The 19,305-nt window shown below is 47.0% G+C and overlaps 1 protein-coding gene across 2 annotated transcripts; it reads left to right on the plus strand.

Moving 5' to 3' along the window:
* Nucleotides 1–2,573: 2,573 nt before the first annotated feature.
* On the plus strand, nt 2,574–18,680 carry Znf112 (zinc finger protein 112). 2 transcript variants are annotated; one of them, XM_076929259.1, is made up of 5 exons: nt 2,574–2,962; nt 8,421–10,238; nt 13,149–13,275; nt 14,852–14,947; nt 15,775–18,680. In XM_076929259.1, exons 2-5 carry the CDS (start codon nt 10,083–10,085, stop codon nt 18,255–18,257), a joined length of 2,862 nt encoding a protein of 953 aa, XP_076785374.1. In that variant the 5' UTR covers nt 2,574–2,962; nt 8,421–10,082; the 3' UTR covers nt 18,258–18,680. The 2 variants fall into 2 exon arrangements, with proteins under 2 accessions (XP_076785374.1, XP_076785376.1); XM_076929261.1 differs by having other exon boundaries at nt 10,190–10,238.
* Nucleotides 18,681–19,305: the final 625 nt, after the last annotated feature.

The following is a 19,305-nucleotide window of genomic DNA, read 5'->3' on the forward strand; positions in this document are numbered from 1 at the left end:
TACCTCCCCAGCACTGTACCCCAAAGACTTGCTGTTTCTGCTGGTCATGTGCTCACGTTCTCCTTCCTTTCCTTCTCACCCCCAGCCCCATCTCCCACCTGTGCCCTCTTTTTTTCTCTGCAACCTCCAACCAGGTAACTGAAAGTCCACCTACCTCTAATCCCTTCAGTAATTGGCTGTACCCTTTCTACTTAATCAATAGTTTTAAATTAAGAAATAAGGTTTACACAAGAAAAGCTGGTAAATGTGAGGATTGGCTCATGGGCAACCAGACCTTCAGGGACAGAATTTAGCATTACAACACATGGCAACTGACCACACCTCAACAGGTGGGGGTCACCGGAAAAAGAACATGAGGGACTGTATTAAAGGGTCTCAGCATTAGAAAGATTGAGAAGCACTGCTTTAGAGAGTCCTCTGACAGAAGCAGCATCAGTCTGAACTCAGATAAGAAGACAGCAAAGGTTCTCCACACTTTGGCTTTGTTGAAGGCTTGAAAGTCTGGGAGACAATAAACTTTGTTGCCCACTCACTCCCCTAATGTATAGATGACAGCCGGTGTTAGAAGTCCTCATGTTGGGTTGGTTGGTTGGTTGGTTGGTTTTTTTTTTTTTTTTTTTTTTAATTTTATTTTTTTATTTTTTGTTTTAAAAATCTGTAGTCATGGGTGGTCTGGGACTCACCCTGTAGACCAAGTTGGATTTGAACTCACAGAGGTCTGCTTGCCTCGGCCTTCCAAGTGCTGGGCTTAAGGTGTGTGTGCCCCAACACCTGCTTAAGTGTGTGCACTTCAGTAGGCTTTGAAGGAATCATGCTGGTGTATAATATGAAGGCAAAATGGCTACAAGTTAGACCTCTGAAGCTTTCAAGGTTTGGTTGAGCAAAGGAAATTCTTTAGTAAACACTGAAAATGTCTGTTTGGCAGTGGAATTGATGGACGTTTAAAGACTTTGAAAGATTTGCGTGGCTGGGTGTGTGCCCATGTGTATCTCTTTTTGGGGTCTTTGGTCTTGGCACAGCTACTGGGTAGTGGTTGATGGGTCCCAAGCGTTATACTATAAAATAGATTACTAATTAAACAAACGGCTGAGTAATTTCTATCATTTGCTAAATAACTTACTTTTGGACTGGTGAGATGGTTCAGCAGCTAAGGATGCTTGCTCAAGTCCTGACCATCCGATTTTGATCCCCACGACCTGTAGAGTGAAAATTTATAAAGAGCATTTTATAAAATATATACAGGCTTTTTCTTTACCCCTAGAGCTGAGCAAAAGAATGCAGGTTCCAGGAAGCGGAACTGAATGTAAGATTTCAGGCCTTCACTGCCCCGGGATACATTCCGGGAAGAGGACATTATCCCTGAGTCAGAGGACACTTGCTAGATTAACATTCCTCAAGCCTCAGGGAAGAAAACCCACCTGTGGGTGGGGAAGGCCCAAAGCAGGAAGACACATTCCTGACCACAAAAAAAGATGCAAGTCATCTAGGTGGGGCTGGGAAGCTAGTAGCCACGATGATAGGGCAAGTGACAGGGCAGCAACTGAGAAATAGTTGGGCAAAGTGACAGGGCAACAACTGGGAAATAGTTGAACAAGTGACATGGCAATACGACATTTTTGTGGGGAGTGGGTGTGCAGAGTGCTTTCCACATGATCCTGGATCATTTAGGTTTGGTCTCCTCTGGAATGTTCCACTATTTTTGTTATGTATCCTTGACAACCCCTCACCCCCCTTCCCACTCCCCTGTTTTGTGGTTTTCCCTTTTTAAAAAGCCCCTCAGCTTGCTGGTCTTTTGTCAAACTCTACTCCTGAGTGAGTGAGCAGTTTGACCTTGGCTAGCCAACTCTCCCTAATAAACCTCTGCTGATTGCATCCAGGTAAGGTATCTTGCGATTTTTGGGTGGCTGTGATTTCCGAGACTTGAGTAAGGGTCTCCTGAGTTTGGGGGTCTTCAGACCCACATGTTGAAAGAGAGAGAACTGCAAGTTGCCCTATGACTTCCACATACTTGCACACTCATGTACATACTACTTTTGTAGAGGATCCAGCACCCACGTCAGTTGGCTAACAGCGGTTTGTAAAACAGTCAAGTTTTGGGGGAGGGAGGCGGGGAACAGACATGCTCTTCGGGCTTTCTTGGCACATGTGCTCAAGTGCGCGTGCGCATGCACACACCACACTAAATAAGTATTTAAAATTATTAATTCGGTTTATTTGTACTTGATTTACCTCTAGTCTTGCCTCCATGCTTTTTGTAGGATAACTTCTTGGACTGGGTGGGGGTTAGCTAGGTTGAGTTTGCCCTCGTGTCACGTTTGAAAAGCTTTTCTTTTCCAAGATTACAACGTGGGTGGAGGTTGGGGAGCTGAAGGAGAATAGCAATCAGTAGAATTAATCAGGCCAAGAAAGTCCACGCTCAGGACTATGTACATGATCTCGAAGGGAAGTCCACTAGGGGTAAGGACTGCCCTGCAGATCCCGGGAACTGTAGCCTAGAAGGCCCGTGCAGTCCCTGGCGCGTTCTAGAAAAGCGCTGTTTAACACAGTCTTCCACAGAAATCAGGGAAAGCTTCGTGGTTGGGAGATTTTGGCTTCGGGTACGCTAAGGACGCTGTTCTGGACTTTGAGAGTGAGACTCAATCTAGTCTCTGTTACTCCATGGCACTTCCGCTCGGGGAAGGCGAGACGGGACCCTGAGAATTCTGGGAAATGTAGTTCATGACCCTCACATCCCCGGGATAATAGGATAACTTCCGCCGCAGGAGACTGAGGCCGCCGTATTTCGGTTGGCAAATGTGGGAAATGTAATTTGGGAGTGTGCAAGAATAACTTCCTCTGCGTGAGACTATGTGTCCTCCCTTCTCCCTTCAGGAATTCTGGAAAATGTAGCTCCGGCTGCCTATGCGGAAATCGTCACTTCCGCCCCAGGTGTGCGAGGCTTGGTCCTGTTCCTTTCAGAAAGGTGAGCCCTCCCCTTTGTTGACCCCTCCCGAGTCTGCGCGATTCTTTTCAGGTTGCCTTGGGCGATAGCCACCAGACGTGTATCCTGGGTAAGGAAATCTGCCTCAGAAAGGCAGAAAGCAGCCTTACTTTGAAAGAGCATGCCTGAGTGTGCTGCGATTGCGCACACTGACTCAGGCCTGGCTAGGGGTTGTCAGTCACCTGCGTGGAGGCTCGCCCGGGCGCTGTGCATCCCCAGCCGCCTCCCTAGCCCCACTCAGCGATGCCATCTCTCAGCAGTAGAGTTCAGTCTCTCCATCTCCGCCTCCATTTCCTCCTAAACGCCTTGGTACCTATCCAACAGTGATCTAGAGTTTCCTGTAAGGCTCAAAACAGCCGACGCATGGTGGGAGATGGGACATTTGCTATCAGTGCTTTTCTAATTTCAGAAAAGCTGGAAGCTTTAGTGACCCACGGATGGTCCCAGAACTCTGGCTGTAGGGTCTCTGGACCCAGCCTGTCCCCATTAGCAAAATTTTTAATGACTTGTTTTGTTTTTGTTGAGACAGTCGTTCCCAGAGGTTGTGTTCAATACCCACTATGCCTTATGGGGGTGGGTAGGGGTGTTTGCTGGAGTCTGGTTTCTCCCAGCATCTTGTCTTCTTAATCCTTTATTTGAAAAGTGCTGCAGGGGAACAAGACATCAAAGAACGTGGTGGTGGTGGTGCAGTAGTTTGAATGAGAAATGACCCTGTAGGCTCTGGCCTTTGGATGCCAGGTCCACAGTTTAGAGGGCAGGGTGCTGTTTCTGGAGGTTTAGGTGGTGTAGCTTTGCTGGAGGAAGTCCTGAGGGGTGTGAGCCTCCGAGGAGTTTGCACACTCTGCCTTGTGCTTCGGGTTTCAGATGGGAGCTTTAGCTTCATGCTTCTGTTGACAAGGCTGCCATGCTGCCCCTACCATTATGGAACTGAAAGCCAAAATAAATGCGTTCTTCCACAAGATTCCATGGTGTTTTATCACAACCGCAGAAAAGTAACTAATACACATGGGCAGACGTTAGCATCCTTCCGTCAACCCGTACCTCGCTTGTGAGGAGTGAAGTTCTCTTTACTCATTGGCAAATCCAGTTATGAAGCTACCCTAATATTTTTGAATAAATTCTGGAAGGGATGGAGAAATGCTTGACCATAGCAATAAGGATGTAATATAAAATTTAATACTAAATACTGTAAGAGTTTTATATAAATTAATAAATATAACTTATAAGAGCTTTATTGGATGTAGACTCATTATTTAATTTACTTATTTTGACACATCTATTTAAGGAAAAAGTAAAATTTGCTTTTTTTTTTAAACATAGGTTAAAAATTTACTGAATGTACCAAAAATTATATAATTGTTATCTTTACATCCTGTGTTCCTAGGTAATTATATTTCTTCTTTATAGTCTACTTATTTTTTAATTGGATACACTACAGAGTCATTTCTACAATCTTATTTGGACTAGGCACACTGAGATGGTTCATCAGGCAAAGGCACTTGCCAGCAAGCCTGACACCCTGAGTTTGATCCTTAGGACTCTCATGGGGGAAGAAGAGAATTACTACAGCTGCACACACCCACAAATAAACAGATTTTTTAAAAGCAGAATTGGGGATGGAGAGATGTTTAACAATCAACACTGTTTCTGCTCTTGCAGAAGCCCTAGGTTCAAGTCCTAGAACCCACAGGTGACTTGTAACTAACTGTAACCCCAGTTCCCAGGGATCCACTGACCTCTGAGGACACTGAATGCCTGTGGTGCAGATAGACAAGTAGGCAGACACATAATAGTAAATAAAAATTAAAATATAAAGTGCAATGTTGAAGTCCTCAACCCATATATTAGAAGAACAACAACAACAAAAACAAACATGTGCCTGGCCCTAGGTTCAATCCCTAACCTCATGTGAGAGAGAAAGTGTAAAATGTATATTTTTTTTAGCTAGAGATTTTATTATCTATAGCAGAGCACATGCAAACCCCCCCCCCCCCAAAAGCCTTCTGGATTTCACAAGCAGTATCAAAATGGTAGTATATGCTGTGGGGCCATAGAGATGGCTCAGGAGGTAAAGGTGCCTGCTGCCAAGCCTAATGACCTGAGTTCAATCCTCAAGACCCACATGGTGAAAGGAGAGAATCAACTCCCACCATTGCCCTCTGACTTCCATACACATGTGTGTATGTAGGTGGCCACATAGTAAGTAAATAAAATATAATTTTAGCTGGACAGTGGTAGCACACGCCTTTAATTCCAGCACTCAGGAAGCAGAGGCAGGTGGATCTCTGAGTTTGAGGCCAGCCTACTCTACAGAGAAAATTCCAGGACAGCCAGGGCTACATAGAGAAATGGTGTCTTGAAAAACTAGAGCAAAACCCTTTTCTATTTTAACAAACTAAAATAAACACTGTGAAAAATTAGACGTGTTTGTTACAATTCAAGATCAGCCGCTAAGAAGAAACAAATTCTGGAGCTAGAGTGAGAAGCTAAGAGATAAAATGAAAGAAATAGTAAAAATAAATAAATAATAAGTAGCCTAAGTGAAAGCAGCCAGGGAGTGAGAGAATAAAGTCAGGGAGGACAAATGAAACAGGAATACAATGGTGGGCTGAAACCCATCAGCATCAGCAGTTACTGGATGCAACTGTTATGATAATAACCTGACAAGAAGCAGCCTAGAGGAGAAAGAATTTGTTTCAGCTTAGAGTTCTAGGTTATAGTCTATCATTGTGGGGAAGTCAGGGCAGGAATGTGAAGCAGCTTATCCATTACAGTGAGACTCAAGAGCAGAGAGAAATGTATGCATACATGCTTGCTTGTGTTCAGCTTAGTTTCTCTGCATTTGTCCAGTTCAGAACCCCTTACCTAGGGAGTGGTGCCTCCTACAGTGGGCTGGCTCTTCCCATATCAGTTAGTTAAGCCAGTTCCTCATAGATAATGCCCACATGCTAAGACAGATAATTCATTATTGAGATTATGTTTCCAGATGATTCTAGTTGATAATTAAAGCCATCTATATCACTAATAAATCAAATGCATAGGTTATAAGATTACAGATTGGCTCTAGTCTTGGTGGCACACACCTTTTATTTCCAGTACTTGGAATAGGCAGGTAGATCTCTGGGAATTCCAAACCAGCTTGGTCTACATTGTGAGTTCTAGGCCAGCCAGAGTGAGACCGTGTCTCAAAACTAAACAAAATATAAACCACCTAACCAATATATCATTATATATTTTATTGTGTGTGTATGTGTGTTGCACACTCTGAAACCCGTTCACTCTAACATGAGGCATTTGCACACATGTGCTCCACCATGTCTTCCTGACAATTCTCCATGACACAGAGCTCAAATATAGTTTCTCTGCTCATAAGTCACTTGTGTCAGGTATTTCATTATAGTAGACAAACGAAGAGCTGAACCAACACACAGTTGGAGCATAGAGTGGTTTTGTTAATATAAGACATAGAATCCAAGACTGTTGTCAGCTGTGGCTGGGTCAGTTTGCCTGCTAGACATAACAATCCCAAATGCATAATCACAAAACATCACATGAAGGACAACAACACACCAGAGGGATCTCAGCACTGTTTTACATGAACAATGCATCAGTAAACTGAAAACAGTACAGATACAATGGCCATAACAATGCTGTTAACCCCCTGGACCTCATTCACACTTCTAAAATATTCCATCAAGAAACTGCCAACTTTACATTCTCTTCAGGTTCATTGTGCTGGGTTGAGTTTGGTGGCATCTCTGATGCTGGTCTCAGATCTGTCTCCCATCCATGATGCACATTTTAGGGAATAAGAACTGTGTAGTTCCATCATGCCTCTTGCCTTGTGCAAAAATGGGCAGAGAGGGATTAGCATCACCTGTTAGTCACGGCTGTGCCCTTCAACAGGGACCTTCGACTCAAATATATTCAACTTTGTTGAAAATGGATGTGAAGGAAGCAGCCCTCTCTCCCTGTCCCTAAGCAGTTTTGGTGGGATGCTGGATTATGTAGCTTTCTTAGAATGTCGAAAAGGTGATGTGTATGGATTTGTAAGGACTAACCTAAATAAATACACTGTTCAGAGACAAAGGCTGGCGTGTGGACTGTTAACTTGAGTGGTGACAAGTGTGGTCTTGTCAGTGGCTAATGCATGTTTGATGTTTATTATGCACCGCTCCTGTTCTCTAACACTTTTGGTACATGCCCTGGTGTCTCCTTCCAAACCAGACTGTATTTTTGTGTGCATATTGGTGTAATGCATGCATATGTGTTTTGGGGGCAAACACCCATGCAAGTGCAGAGACAGGAGCAGGAAGAGGACATCAGATAACCTTCTCTATCACTGCTTAATTCTCTTGAGACAGTCTCTCACTGACCTTGGAGCTAGGCCAGTGTCCAGCAGGTCCCAGCAGTCCTCCTGTCTGCACCTCCCACAGGCAGACAGGGAGTTCTTTTTACATGGGTGCTAAGGGTTGAGCTCAGGTGCTTATGCTTGGTCAGCAAGCCCTCTTAGCTCTTGAGCCTTCTCCCCTGCCACTTAGTTATTTTGCAATGCTGGAGGTAGAATTCAGTGCCTAAATTACTAAGCTGTATACACAGCCCCTCACTGGTGGGTTCTGTATATTGGCTCTATCATTGAATATTGTGTGACATTATTTCTGGGGAGACATAACCAAATATCTACTTATCCCAGGTAGAGAACCATTGAAAACCCAGAAAGTCCAACGTGGTGAACCAATGAGTTTTACTGGGGTTAGTCACAGGATTATGGTGTGAGGTGTGTGACTTACAGCAGGGGCAGAAATTAGTCAAAGACACTCATATCACCAAAGCCCACCCCAGCATGAGTGACAGCTCACAAAGCTGAGAACCTGGAACACCCTGCACAGCCTGCGGGCAGACCAAGAGGTTAGAGAGTGTCCTTTCCAGGCTGTAAGTTTAACTTTGTAAAAGTCTACGTTTAATGATGGCTCTTAAATGCTTTAACCTCCCTTTTAGCCCACCACCCACCAGAAGTAGTGGAAAGAAAGGATATGGGGGATGTGGACCTGTTTGGAAAGGCTCTTTGGAGCAACTCCTGTCTGTGTTGTATGGAAATCAGCAGTTCAGATCATAGGTTAGCAGGCAGCAGCAGCAGCAGCAGCAGCTTGATCTCACAAACACTTCATGGATACACCAGCAGTCCAGTTTGATAGAGTCAAGATAGCAAACATGAATTAGCAGTGGTGGCACTATGTAGCAGAGACAGCCAGGCCTCAGCCTTGGCTCAGGTCAGCAGGAGGGACCTGGAAGGATGCCAGGAGAAGTTCTCAGCTGTGCCTCTCTCAGGGAATCTAAGATCAGCAAAGATGCAAGACCCACAAGTGTTGCACAGCTAGCTCAGCCTCAGCCACTGTCTGTCAAGTCCTATTGATGCACTCCAAACATCATGTGTCCTCAGCATATGTGTCTGTCTCAGCTGACATCACTCTGCCAATCAGCCAGAGTCCAAGGAAGCAACAAGAAGCTGCAGCACACCACCAGAAGTTTTTCGGTGTATTTCTCTCTATGGAGTCCTGAGAAATGCAGCTCAGCTACACGATGTAAGGCAGACTGATACATGTGTGTTGTTAGTGAAGAATCCTTAATCATATGTCCTTTTAGGTGCTTGTTTTAGCAGTACATCCTCTCTCCTGTGTCTGCTTCAGTGAAATGTTCCTTCATGAGTCTGCCTTAGTCTTTCACCTGTGTCCACCTCAGGAAAACATTCCTTCATGTGTTTGCCCCAGCAAAACACCTTCCAACACAACTACCTTTCCAAAGAACTCTTAAGTTTCCACTTCACCAGATGGTTTAATGGGCCTGAAGTCTGCTCAAACTGGTCTCTGCTTCTGAGACCTCAGATGTGATGTGAGCTGATGTGAGCCTCTTCTATTCCTTACTGCTTATAATAGTCTGGGAAGGGAGGGTCTAGTGAATCTGGCCAGTTTCAGGGATTTCCTAAAACTTTTGAGTTGTGTTGGATGGTAAAACTATGCCAGGAAGTTTGGTAAGGTAGAGCAGGTTGAGACCTGGAGACTTGGTGGGCACACATCTGAGACTTAGGCGACTTCCTGCTCACTGCCAGATTCCTGGCCTGGACATGTGCCATGCTTCTCACATAATAGAAACATGTCCAATGGTCACATAGGCCCAGAACAGAGTTCTCCATGCTAATGAGGTACCTAGAGTCCCGGAGGGCTTAACCAATAAGCTTCATTTCCCAGACATTCCTCCCTGCAAAAGGTATTTAATCTCAGGTCCACTGAGAAGTGGGTATGGTACATCATGCATCCATTTTCTGCCATGAACAACCAATAAACTGTTTAGAACCGTGGACTGCCTCTTTCATCAAGATCTCTGTGAGTAGTCAAGGAGAAGGCATTCTACCACAGAGCCACAGCAGCTTAAGGTCTCTGGTAGAAGGCCTCTCCGTGCTCCCAGCCAGAGCTGCCACCAAGCCTACCTCCACCAAGCTAAGGACAGTCACCGCTGGGACAAGCCAGACCTCCCCTTTTCCCTCCTCCCCCGGCCCTGGGCTAGATGCTGTCCTGAGTCTGAGAACCCCACGGCTCTGGCCTCATCGCAGGCCTGGGGACCCCCGAGCCAGCTCCTGCTTTCCCACATCTCAGACTCTGCTTTCCTACCATGATGCAGTGTCTCAGCACTTCTGAACAGTCCTGGTGATGGCATAGGATAAAAATCCTCGTGTTCCACCTCCTCAAGTGGTATGTATGTGTACATAAGCACACATCAGAGGACAACCTGCAGGAGCCAGTTCTCTCCCTCCATGTGGGCCCTGGGGATTAAACTCAGGTCATCAGACTTGGCAGCAAACACCCTTACCTGCTGAGCCATCACAGCCCAGCACCAGGTTCTGAACACAGGCATTTTGGCCCTTGCTGCTACTTGGAACCAATATATTTCTCCACCCTCCTTCACCACATTTCCCAGGACAAGAGTGAACACACTGGGAGATGGCTAGCATGTACTAAGGGCATCTGGGAAGGCTGGTCCTGCTTATAGCCGAGGGTGGGACATCCTGGGGCGCTTAGAATAAGGCACGCATACCTCACTGCAACACATGTGCATATGGCTGCGTGCAGTGGGGAGAGGCAGCTTGATCTCACCTGGACAAAGTTGTATTTTTCCCTCTCTCATGGTGTCTGTCACCCTGTCCTGCCTTCCCAGGTCTCCATCATTTCCTAGACAAAAGGAGGAGAAAATGACCAAGTTGCAGGTGAGTTGCTGTTCATTTCTGCCGTTACGTTCCCTCAGAGTGCCGTTCCCTCAGAGTGGGCACACTGTTCCCCAGGAGGGCCAGCAGCAGGTATGGGCCACATATGTGTTAGGCGCAAACAAAATTCTTAGTTTATTTTAAAATGTATTTGTTTATTCATGAGGGATAAACACTCATGCCACAGTGTGCCTGTCAAAGTTAGAGGACAACTTCCCAGAGCCTAGTCCCTGGCTTCCGCCATGTTGGTTCTGCGATTGAACGCAGGTAGCCAGGCTTAGGGCAAGTGCCTTTACCTGCTGAGCCGCCTTCATAGTTCTTTTCTGTTCAGTTTGAGTCAGTCCCCTTTGTGGGGGGTTAAGTTAATCTTCCTCCCTCCCTCCCTCCCTCCCTTCCTCTCTTCCTTTTCTTTTTTCTTTTTGAACTAGTGTCTTACCATGTAGCCTGGGCTAGCCCCATCATCTGCCTCATATGCCCGAGTGCCGTGAAGACAGACACATCGTTTTTATTTTGTAAATGAACAATGTAAAAGAAAAAAGTAGCTTAAAAACTACACACATCACTACCTTGCTTACAGTTGCCCCGCCAGGGCCATTTAAAGCCACATTCCTGGTGACATTTGCTGTGGTACGACATGGACATCGTTTCCAGTTCAAACAGCATTTAAAATCTTTCGATGCTGTCAGGGAATTGTGGTGACCCCGCCCCCTATATTAAACTATTCTCCCACACACACACACACACTTATAAATTCCTGAGGTGTCCCACAGTTTTACGTTGCTACCTATGGAGAACCTTGACTCACAAAAACAGCTTTGGGGTTGGCCTTGTAGCCCAGGGCACAGCACTTGCCTGGCATTTGGCAAAACCCCACGTCCATCCCTGGCACTACACAGTAATGAGAATGAAGTCATGAAAGGCAGTCTGAGAGACTATCACTTGTGCATAACCTTCTAAAGACTCAAAACTGTGTCTGAATATACATAATAGGTCTGCATGCACACACATATGCATATGTGCCTGTGTGTCTATATCCGTCAAGTGACAGCTGAGATAGTTTATTGTCCTTTTATTTTACTTTAAGGTTTATATATTTTTAGCTTATGTATATGAGTGTCTTGCCTACATGTGCAACATGTGTGTGCCTGGTATCCATAGAGGGCAGAACAAGGCATCAGATCCCCTGGAACTGGAGTTACAGATGGTTCTGAGCCACTATGTGGTTGCTAGGAACCAAATCTGGGTCCTCCACAAGAATAGGCAGTGCTCTAACTGTTGAGCCCCTAGGTTGTTTGATTATAGTCGCTGGCACTCTGGAGTGTCCATGGGTGAGGCCTTTGCTTTCTGGGTCAAGAGATACAGCCTTGTTGTTTGGGTGGAAAGGCTGAGTGAAAACGCAGAGGAGAGCAGGGCAGAGGGGAGGAGAGCAGGGCAGAGCAGTGCAAAGGCAGAGTTCTTCCTTCACAGCCAAGGGCAAGATGCTCAGAAACTCCTCCAGAGCTGGTGCAGGCTTGAACAGGTCTGTAGTATAAACACTTAGATTTCCTTATAGCAAACCAATATGAGAAGTGTTTCCAATGTAAAAGGAAGTGAGAACAATCACGTCTGACCAATGGGTGCCACAGAAGAAATAGTCACGCTGAGCCAGGGCCCGGGAGATGGCTTGGCAGGTAAAGGAGCTTGCCGCCAAGGCTGATGACTGAGTTTAATCTATGGGACACACACCACAGGAGAGAAGCTGACCCCCCACGTTCTCCTCTGCCCTCCACAAGTGCACCATGGGGTGCTTCAGTTCCCTGACACGTACAAATCAGTAAATAATAACACTGGAAAGAGAAATAGTAAATGCATGGAAAGGGGATGTTTACTACCAAATTGATCAGGGAGATCCAGGTCCAGTGAGAATATACTGTCTCATGGGAGGAAACGGAGGGGGTGGCTCAGCGGATAAAAACACTTGCCACAGAGTCCTGATGACCTGAGTTCAACCCTTGGGATCTGTGCACAAAGCCAGATGTGGTGCCCATCTGTAATCCCAGCACTCCTGTGGTGAGACAATAGGAGGGTACAGGAGAACCAGCTGGAATCCGGGAGGCAGGCTGGCCTGGAGTACACTGCACGACAGAAACAGCAGGCGAGAGTGTACACTGCTCCATTCTTCAAGGCTGACAGCCGGAGCCAGCTCCCAAAACACCTCCACATATATGCTGTGCCATGAATTTGCCAGGAGACATGCCTGTGTGCGCCCAAAATGATAGTCATAGTTCTTTCTTAAGATGCGGAGAACAGAGAAAGACAGTGGTGTCAGCTTCTGGCCTCCAGGTGTTCATCACAAGTGTGGACCTGTGCACATGCACACTCACAGATGTGTGTACATCCACATGCATGCATGTCTTAGTTAGGGTTTTACAGCTGTGAACAGACACCATGACAAAGGCAACTCTAAAAAGAACATTTAATTGGGTCTGGCTTACAGGTTCAGAGGTTCAGACAATTATCAAGGCAGGAGCATGGCAGCATCCAGGCAGGAGGAGCTGAGAATTCTACATCTTCATCTGAAGCTGCGAGCAGAATACTGACCTCCAAGCAGCTAGGATGAGGGTCTTGAAGCCCACACCCACAGTGACACTCCTACTCCAACAAGGCCACACCTCCTAATAGTGCCACTCCCTGGGCCGAGTATATACAAGCTATCACAATATGCCACCCACACATGTATGTGCATCCACACATATGCAACACACACACACACATTCCGTTTTGCTGTGGCCCTTATGGTAGGTGGATCTAGCCAAGCAGAGGCAAGATTAACTCAACCTGAGAGGCTGAGTCTCCCATGGCTTCTCCCTTCACACCCTCCCAGCACCACATCTTTCTTCTGTAGTCACAGCCTATGTGTGTTTGCTGTCACAGGAGATGGTGACGTTCAGGGACGTGGCTGTGGTCTTCAGTGAGGAGGAGCTGAGGCTGCTGGACGCTGCCCAGAGGAAGCTGTACCGAGAGGTGATGCTGGAGACCTTGAGGATGCTGCTCTCAGTGGGTGAGGACGGGGAGCTCGGGGACACCTGAAGTTATTCTCCAGGCTTGGCTCTCTGACCGGAAGCACAGAAGGTTTCTCATGGCTACTTCCAGGAAAATGTCTGTCTTTTGAGCTGTGTATTGGAGTCCTGGGTTTGTTGTTGTTTTGTTTTTGTTTTGTTTTTTTGCCAGCTTGACACAAGCTAGAATTGTCTGGGAAGAGGAACCTCCCTTGAGAAAACACATCCATCAGAACGGCTAGTTATTGCTATGAAAGGACCCAGGCCATGGTGGGCAGTGCCATCCCTGAGCCGCCCCTGTGAGTTGCATAAGGGAGTAAGCTGAGTAAGTGATAAGGAGCAGGCCAGTGAGCAGCACCCTCCATGGCCTCTGCATCAGTTCCTGCCTCCAGGTTCCTGCCGTGTGTTCCTGCCCTGGCTTCCCTTCACGATGGTCTATAAGCTGGAAGAGGAAATAAACCCTTTCCTCCCCAAGTAGTCATGGTGTTTATTGAGGCAACAGGAAGCAAACTAGGACAGTGGGCACACTGAGCCCCTCAGCACTGGGGATGGAAACCCGTTTAGCATGCTGTCCAGCTTGCTTTGTTTTATAGGGCGTATAGCAGTGACTACTTATTAATCCGAGCCTCCAGGAGTTATTTTAAAAATAAATTACTGTGTGTTGTAGTTAGGGTTTTACTGCTATGAAGAGACACCATGACCAAGGCAACTCTTACAAAGAACAATATTTAGTTGGGGCTGGCTTACAGGTTCAGAGGTTCAGTCTGATATCATCCAGGCAGGAGCATGGCAGTGTCCAGGCAGGCATGGTGGAGGAGGAGCTAAGAGTTCCTTGTCTTGATCTGATGGCATGGAGGAGAAGACTGGCATCCTCAGGCAGCTAGGAAGAAGCTCTCCAAGCCCACCCCCCACAGAGACACACTTCCTCCAACAAGGCCACACCCACGCCAAGGCCACACCTCCTAACAGTGCCACTCCCTGGGCCAAGCATATTTAAACCACCACATTGTGTGTGTGTGTGTGTGTGTGTGTGTGTGTGTGTGCGCGCGCGAGTGTGTGTGTGTGTGTGTGTGTGTGTTTATGGGTGTAGCTTTGCATGTGTTCTGTGTGAATACAGGTGCCCACAGAGGCCAGAGAGGGCATCAGATTTCCTAGAACTGGAGTTACAGGTAGTTGTGAACCACTGTGTGGTTCTGAAAATCAAACCCTGAGTCCTCTGGAAGAGCAGCCCATGCTTTTAATTGCTGAACCATCCCTCTAACTCTGGAGCTTCCTTCCTTCCTTTCTCCTTCCCTCCTTCCCTTCTTTTCTCCCTCTCTCCTTCCTTTCTTCCTTCTTTTTTTTCTTTTCATTTTTTTTTTTTGTTTCTGTTTCTTTGAGTCATGGTCTCATATTGCCCAGGCTAGACTGTCTCAGACTTACTGTATAGCTGAGGGTGACCTTGAACCTCTGATTTACCTTCCTCTGCCTCCCAAATGCTGGTAAAACGACATATACCTCCATACCCAGTTCTTTTTTTTAAATCTATTTCTGACAAGGTAAACATCATCAAACTTTTGCTTTTCTTTTTTTACATAGCACATGAGCCCTTCAAACCGGGTCTGATAGCCCAGCTGGAGAATGAAGAGAAGCTTTGGATGGTGGACGTGGAAGCCCAAGCGGGTGGTCTCTCAGGTGAAAATGGTGCATTGGGGAGAGTGGGTGGGGGGTGCTTTCCAGAGCACAGGTCAGGATATGTCAGCTCCCCACTTAACACTCCCCTGCTCCCCATTTCCTAAATAGTATAATGGATTTTAAAGTGTGTAAGCCAGCTGCTCAGATGGCCCTGCAGTAAAGGTGCTTGGAACCAAACCTGAGGACCTGTGTTACTTTCCTAGAGCCTGCATGGTGGAAGGAAGGAGTAAACTGGCTCCTCCAAGTTGTCCTCTGACATCCACTGTCATGCTGTAGCTTGAGTACACACAACACACACATACACACTCACACATGCGTGTGTGCAGACATGCATACATGCACACACACATACATACACATTCACATGCACGCACATGTGCATGCACACTCACGTGTACACACAATCACACACTCTCACTCATGTATACACATGCATGCACACACATATACAAACACACATGCACGCACATATGCACGCATACACACTCACACACACAAGACAAAAGACATTTTTCTGCTTTGGGAATATCCCTTTTGTCCACTGAATCACCCAACAACCCATGGTAAAGCCACAGTGACATGCATAAAGTTCACTAGATCTTTTGAATGGGGCCATATTTGATACCCAGATTTTATTAGAAAACCCAGAACTTAAGGTACCCAGAGAACCTTAGTTTTGTGGCTCCTACATGTGTATCAGGTGCTTTGAAAGTATCCATAGTAACAGTGTGACATGCCAGTGTCCTGCTGTGAGCAGGGTGAAATGTAGCAGTCTCTTGATAAGGTGTTCACTTGTGTGTTTGTCTGGATTCTCATCCTCCTCATAGGAAGAAGGAGTGGACATGCTGGGGAGAACACAGAAGACGTGGAATTAGACTCCCTTTGTCCCAAGGAGCTCTCCTGTCAGCCCTGGCCACGGGGTGCAGGCATATCACCCAGGGGTCGAGAGTTCATAAAAAGATGCCAAGGGGGTAACAGTGAACCTCAGAGCCGAGGAGGTCCCTGCCTGGTGTGGGCAGGGGTGCCCGTTCAGATTTCTGAAGGCGGGAATTACATGTTGCCTCCTGTACACAGAGAGTCTGCTTCCATGAAGAATCAGGAGTTTCCTTCTCTGAGATCCCAGCAGTCTTGGTGGGAACCATATCTCTGCAGGGCATATAATTGCCAGTGGAAAGGTCAGCAAACGTCCATAAGAAATGACTTCTGTAGGTGTGACAGTGTCGGCTGGTCCTCCTACCACAGTGACAATGAGGGGCCACAGAGCAAAGGGAAAAGCTACAGTTTCCGTGACCACAGAGGAGAGACCGTGGAGGTATCATTTCTGAATCAGGACCTGATTGAATTAGGGCCAGGGCCCTGCTCATGTACCAAGAATAGAAAAGCCTGGGGCCATAATGACAACAGTGACCACAACTTTCACACACATCAGCAGTGCCGCTCAAGAGGGAAGCCCTGTGCACGAGGTCTGTGTGGAGAGGGCTGTGGTGATAGTTCAGCTCTTCATGGTCGTCCAGGTCCAGAGACAGGAGATGAAGGTGCTGCTGGGAGCCCACCTCTGCAGTCCCCTCCAAGAGCATGTATGGAGCAAGCACTGCACAACTGCAGTAAGAATGGCCACCACGGTTCCCCTCCTAACACTCCTGAGAGTGCCAACCCAGGCAACTCCTCCCAGAAATGCAGCATCCCCGAGCAAGCCGGTGCTAGTTGTTTCCTCCACAATAGTACTTTTAGGGCCCATCCTAGGGAAGAACCCAATAATTATGAGGAGAATGGGAATGTTTTAAATCAGAGTTTATCTCTTCAAGTTAATTGGAAAATCAGTGCTGAAGAGAAATTATGTCAAGGTGTTGAGTGTAGAAAAGATTTCCCACATTGCTCAAATCTGAACGTTCCGCACAGAGTGCATGTGGTAGAGAGTCTCTGTAACCCCGATTATGGCAGCCACTTCAGTCTGCCCCCACAGTCTCAGGACTTCTCAGCAGTGCACCCCAGGGGACAACCACACAATTGTATGCGTCGTACCGGCTTCAGTCAGACTTTGTGCCTTCAAGGCCATCAGAAACTTCACATTCAAGGAAAGCCTTTTCATAAAGAGGGCAGAAGTGGCTGTAACTGGAGCTCCACCCCTAAGGATTATCAGAAACAGAAGGAGCATAAATGTAATGCCTGTGGGGAGGGTTTCAGTCACAGATCAGTTCTTAACGTTCATCAGAGAGTCCACACCGGAGAGAAACCATACAAGTGTGAGGAGTGTGAAAAGGGCTTCAGCCGAACTGCCTACCTTCAAGCCCACCAGAGAGTTCACACCGGAGAGAAACCATACAAGTGTAAGGAGTGTGGGAAAGGCTTCAGCCGAAGTGCATACCTGCAAGGCCACCAGAGAGTTCACACCGGAGAGAAACCACACAAGTGTGAGGAGTGTGGGAAAGGGTTCAGCCGGCGATCACACCTGCAAGGCCACCAGAGAGTTCACACTGGAGAGAAACCATACAAGTGCGAGGAGTGTGGGAAGGGCTTTAGCTGGAGCTTTAATCTTCAAATCCATCAGCGGGTTCACACTGGAGAGAAACCCTATAAATGTGGAGAGTGTGGCAAAGGCTTCGGTAAAGCCTCAACTCTCCTGGCCCATGAGCGAGTCCACACAGGGGAGAAACCTTACCAGTGTGATGAGTGTGGCAAGAACTTTAGTCAGAAATCCTACCTTCAAAGCCATCAGAGCGTCCACTCTGGAGAGAGACCATATATATGTGAGGTGTGTGGGAAGGGCTTCAGTCAGAGAGCATATCTACAAGGTCACCAGAGAGTCCACACTCGAGTGAAACCATATAAATGTGAGGTGTGTGGGAAGGGCTTCAGTCAGGGTTCACGCCTCGAGGCACACCGGAGGGTCCACACAGGGGGGAAACCATATAAATGTGAAACATGCACAAAGGGATTCAGTGAGAGTTCCCGCCTCCAGGCACATCAGAGGATCCATGCAGAAGGAAGACCCTACACATGTGACCGGTGCGGTAAGGGCTTCAGTGGCTATTCCAGTCTCCAGGCCCATCACCGAGTCCACACTGGGGAGAAGCCATACAAATGCGAGGTGTGTGGGAAAGGCTTCAGTCAGAGATCAAATCTCCAAGCTCATCAGCGTGTGCACACAGGAGAGAAACCTTACACGTGTGACGTGTGTGGTAAGGGTTTCCGGTGGAGCTCGGGCCTTCTGATCCATCAGAGGGCCCATAGCAATGATAAGTTCTGTAGGAGTGAGGAGTATGGGACCAGTTATCCGCTTGAGAACCTATGCAGAAACGAAGGCCTGTAAAATGCTGTTCTGTTTTGTTAATGGAGACATAACAGAATGTTTGTACCCACCATGAACACCGACGGTGGTTGGGAAGGACACAGCATAGAGCTCTTATGAAAGGGCTGTACTCAGAGTTTTCGAAACCTCAACAAGTTACGGTGGGGAACCACGAACTTCCCAAGGCCACACACTTCAGTGGGGATTAACAAAAGAGTGAAATCCATGTCCACTAGAACATAAGTTTGGTGATAGCAGAGCCTGTCTGCTGCCAAGGCTGCCAGCATGTGACTGGAGAGATGGCCCAGTAGTGATGAGCACTGGCTGCTTTTGAGGACCACATGGCAGCTATCTGACACCTTCACGGTGCCCAGATGTATGTGCAGTTAAGACACTCATATACAGAAAAGTAAGCCAATAAAATGGATCCATGCTTCTTTATAACTTAAAGTATTACTCAGTGGTTTTTTTTTTTCCCTACAAGTAAAAATATGCAAAGAAACAGCATTTGAAAGTCTTAAGCTTATTTCAAAACGGATTAGGAGAGATCCTACTATCAGTGCAAATAGGAGTTCCATTTGAAATGTAAGACCTTCAGGAGTATTTTCATCTGCAAAACCCACAGTTTGGTGAGTTAGCATCCCCTTGTCCTGTCCTAAGCAGACAGGTGCACAATTCCTTCTCTAGGGTGCACTGTTAAGGCTGGCTGTGTGTGCGCCTGCGCGTGTGTGCGTGTGTGTGTTTATTCCTGCACATGAATGCAGTGTCTGTGGTGGGCAGAAGAGCACGTTGGATCCTCTAGAACTGAAGTTGTGCTGGACCCGGACTGTGGTCCTCTAGACCAGCAGATGCTCTAATTGCTGAGCATCCTCTTGCTCACGCGTGTCTTTGTCAGCCGCCACTCCCAAGGGAGGATTGTGCAAGCTCATGGTGGATTCACCAACCAGGGTGCTCTGAGTTTTGAGTAACAGAAAACACAGAGCTATCTGGACTAATTACAGTATTTGTGTGCACAAATGCTACAGTAGGGGAAGGCGAGCCTTTGGCTGGGTCAGACTCCAGCCTTCCT

Source organism: Arvicanthis niloticus, chromosome 1 (assembly GCF_011762505.2).
Source record: "Arvicanthis niloticus isolate mArvNil1 chromosome 1, mArvNil1.pat.X, whole genome shotgun sequence".
Taxonomy (NCBI): Eukaryota; Metazoa; Chordata; class Mammalia; order Rodentia; family Muridae; genus Arvicanthis; species Arvicanthis niloticus.

What these genes read in the sequence shown, in the direction of transcription:
- Znf112 (XM_076929259.1), top strand. Translation starts at nt 10,083, where the DNA reads ATGTGCATATGGCTGCGTGCAGTGGGGAGAGGCAGCTTGATCTCACCT. An exon ending in AGAAAATGACCAAGTTGCAG is followed by an intron (nt 10,239 to 13,148) that starts GTGAGTTGCTGT and finishes TTGCTGTCACAG; the next exon opens with GAGATGGTGACGTTCAGGGA. An exon ending in CCAAGCGGGTGGTCTCTCAG is followed by an intron (nt 14,948 to 15,774) that starts GTGAAAATGGTG and finishes TCCTCCTCATAG; the next exon opens with GAAGAAGGAGTGGACATGCT.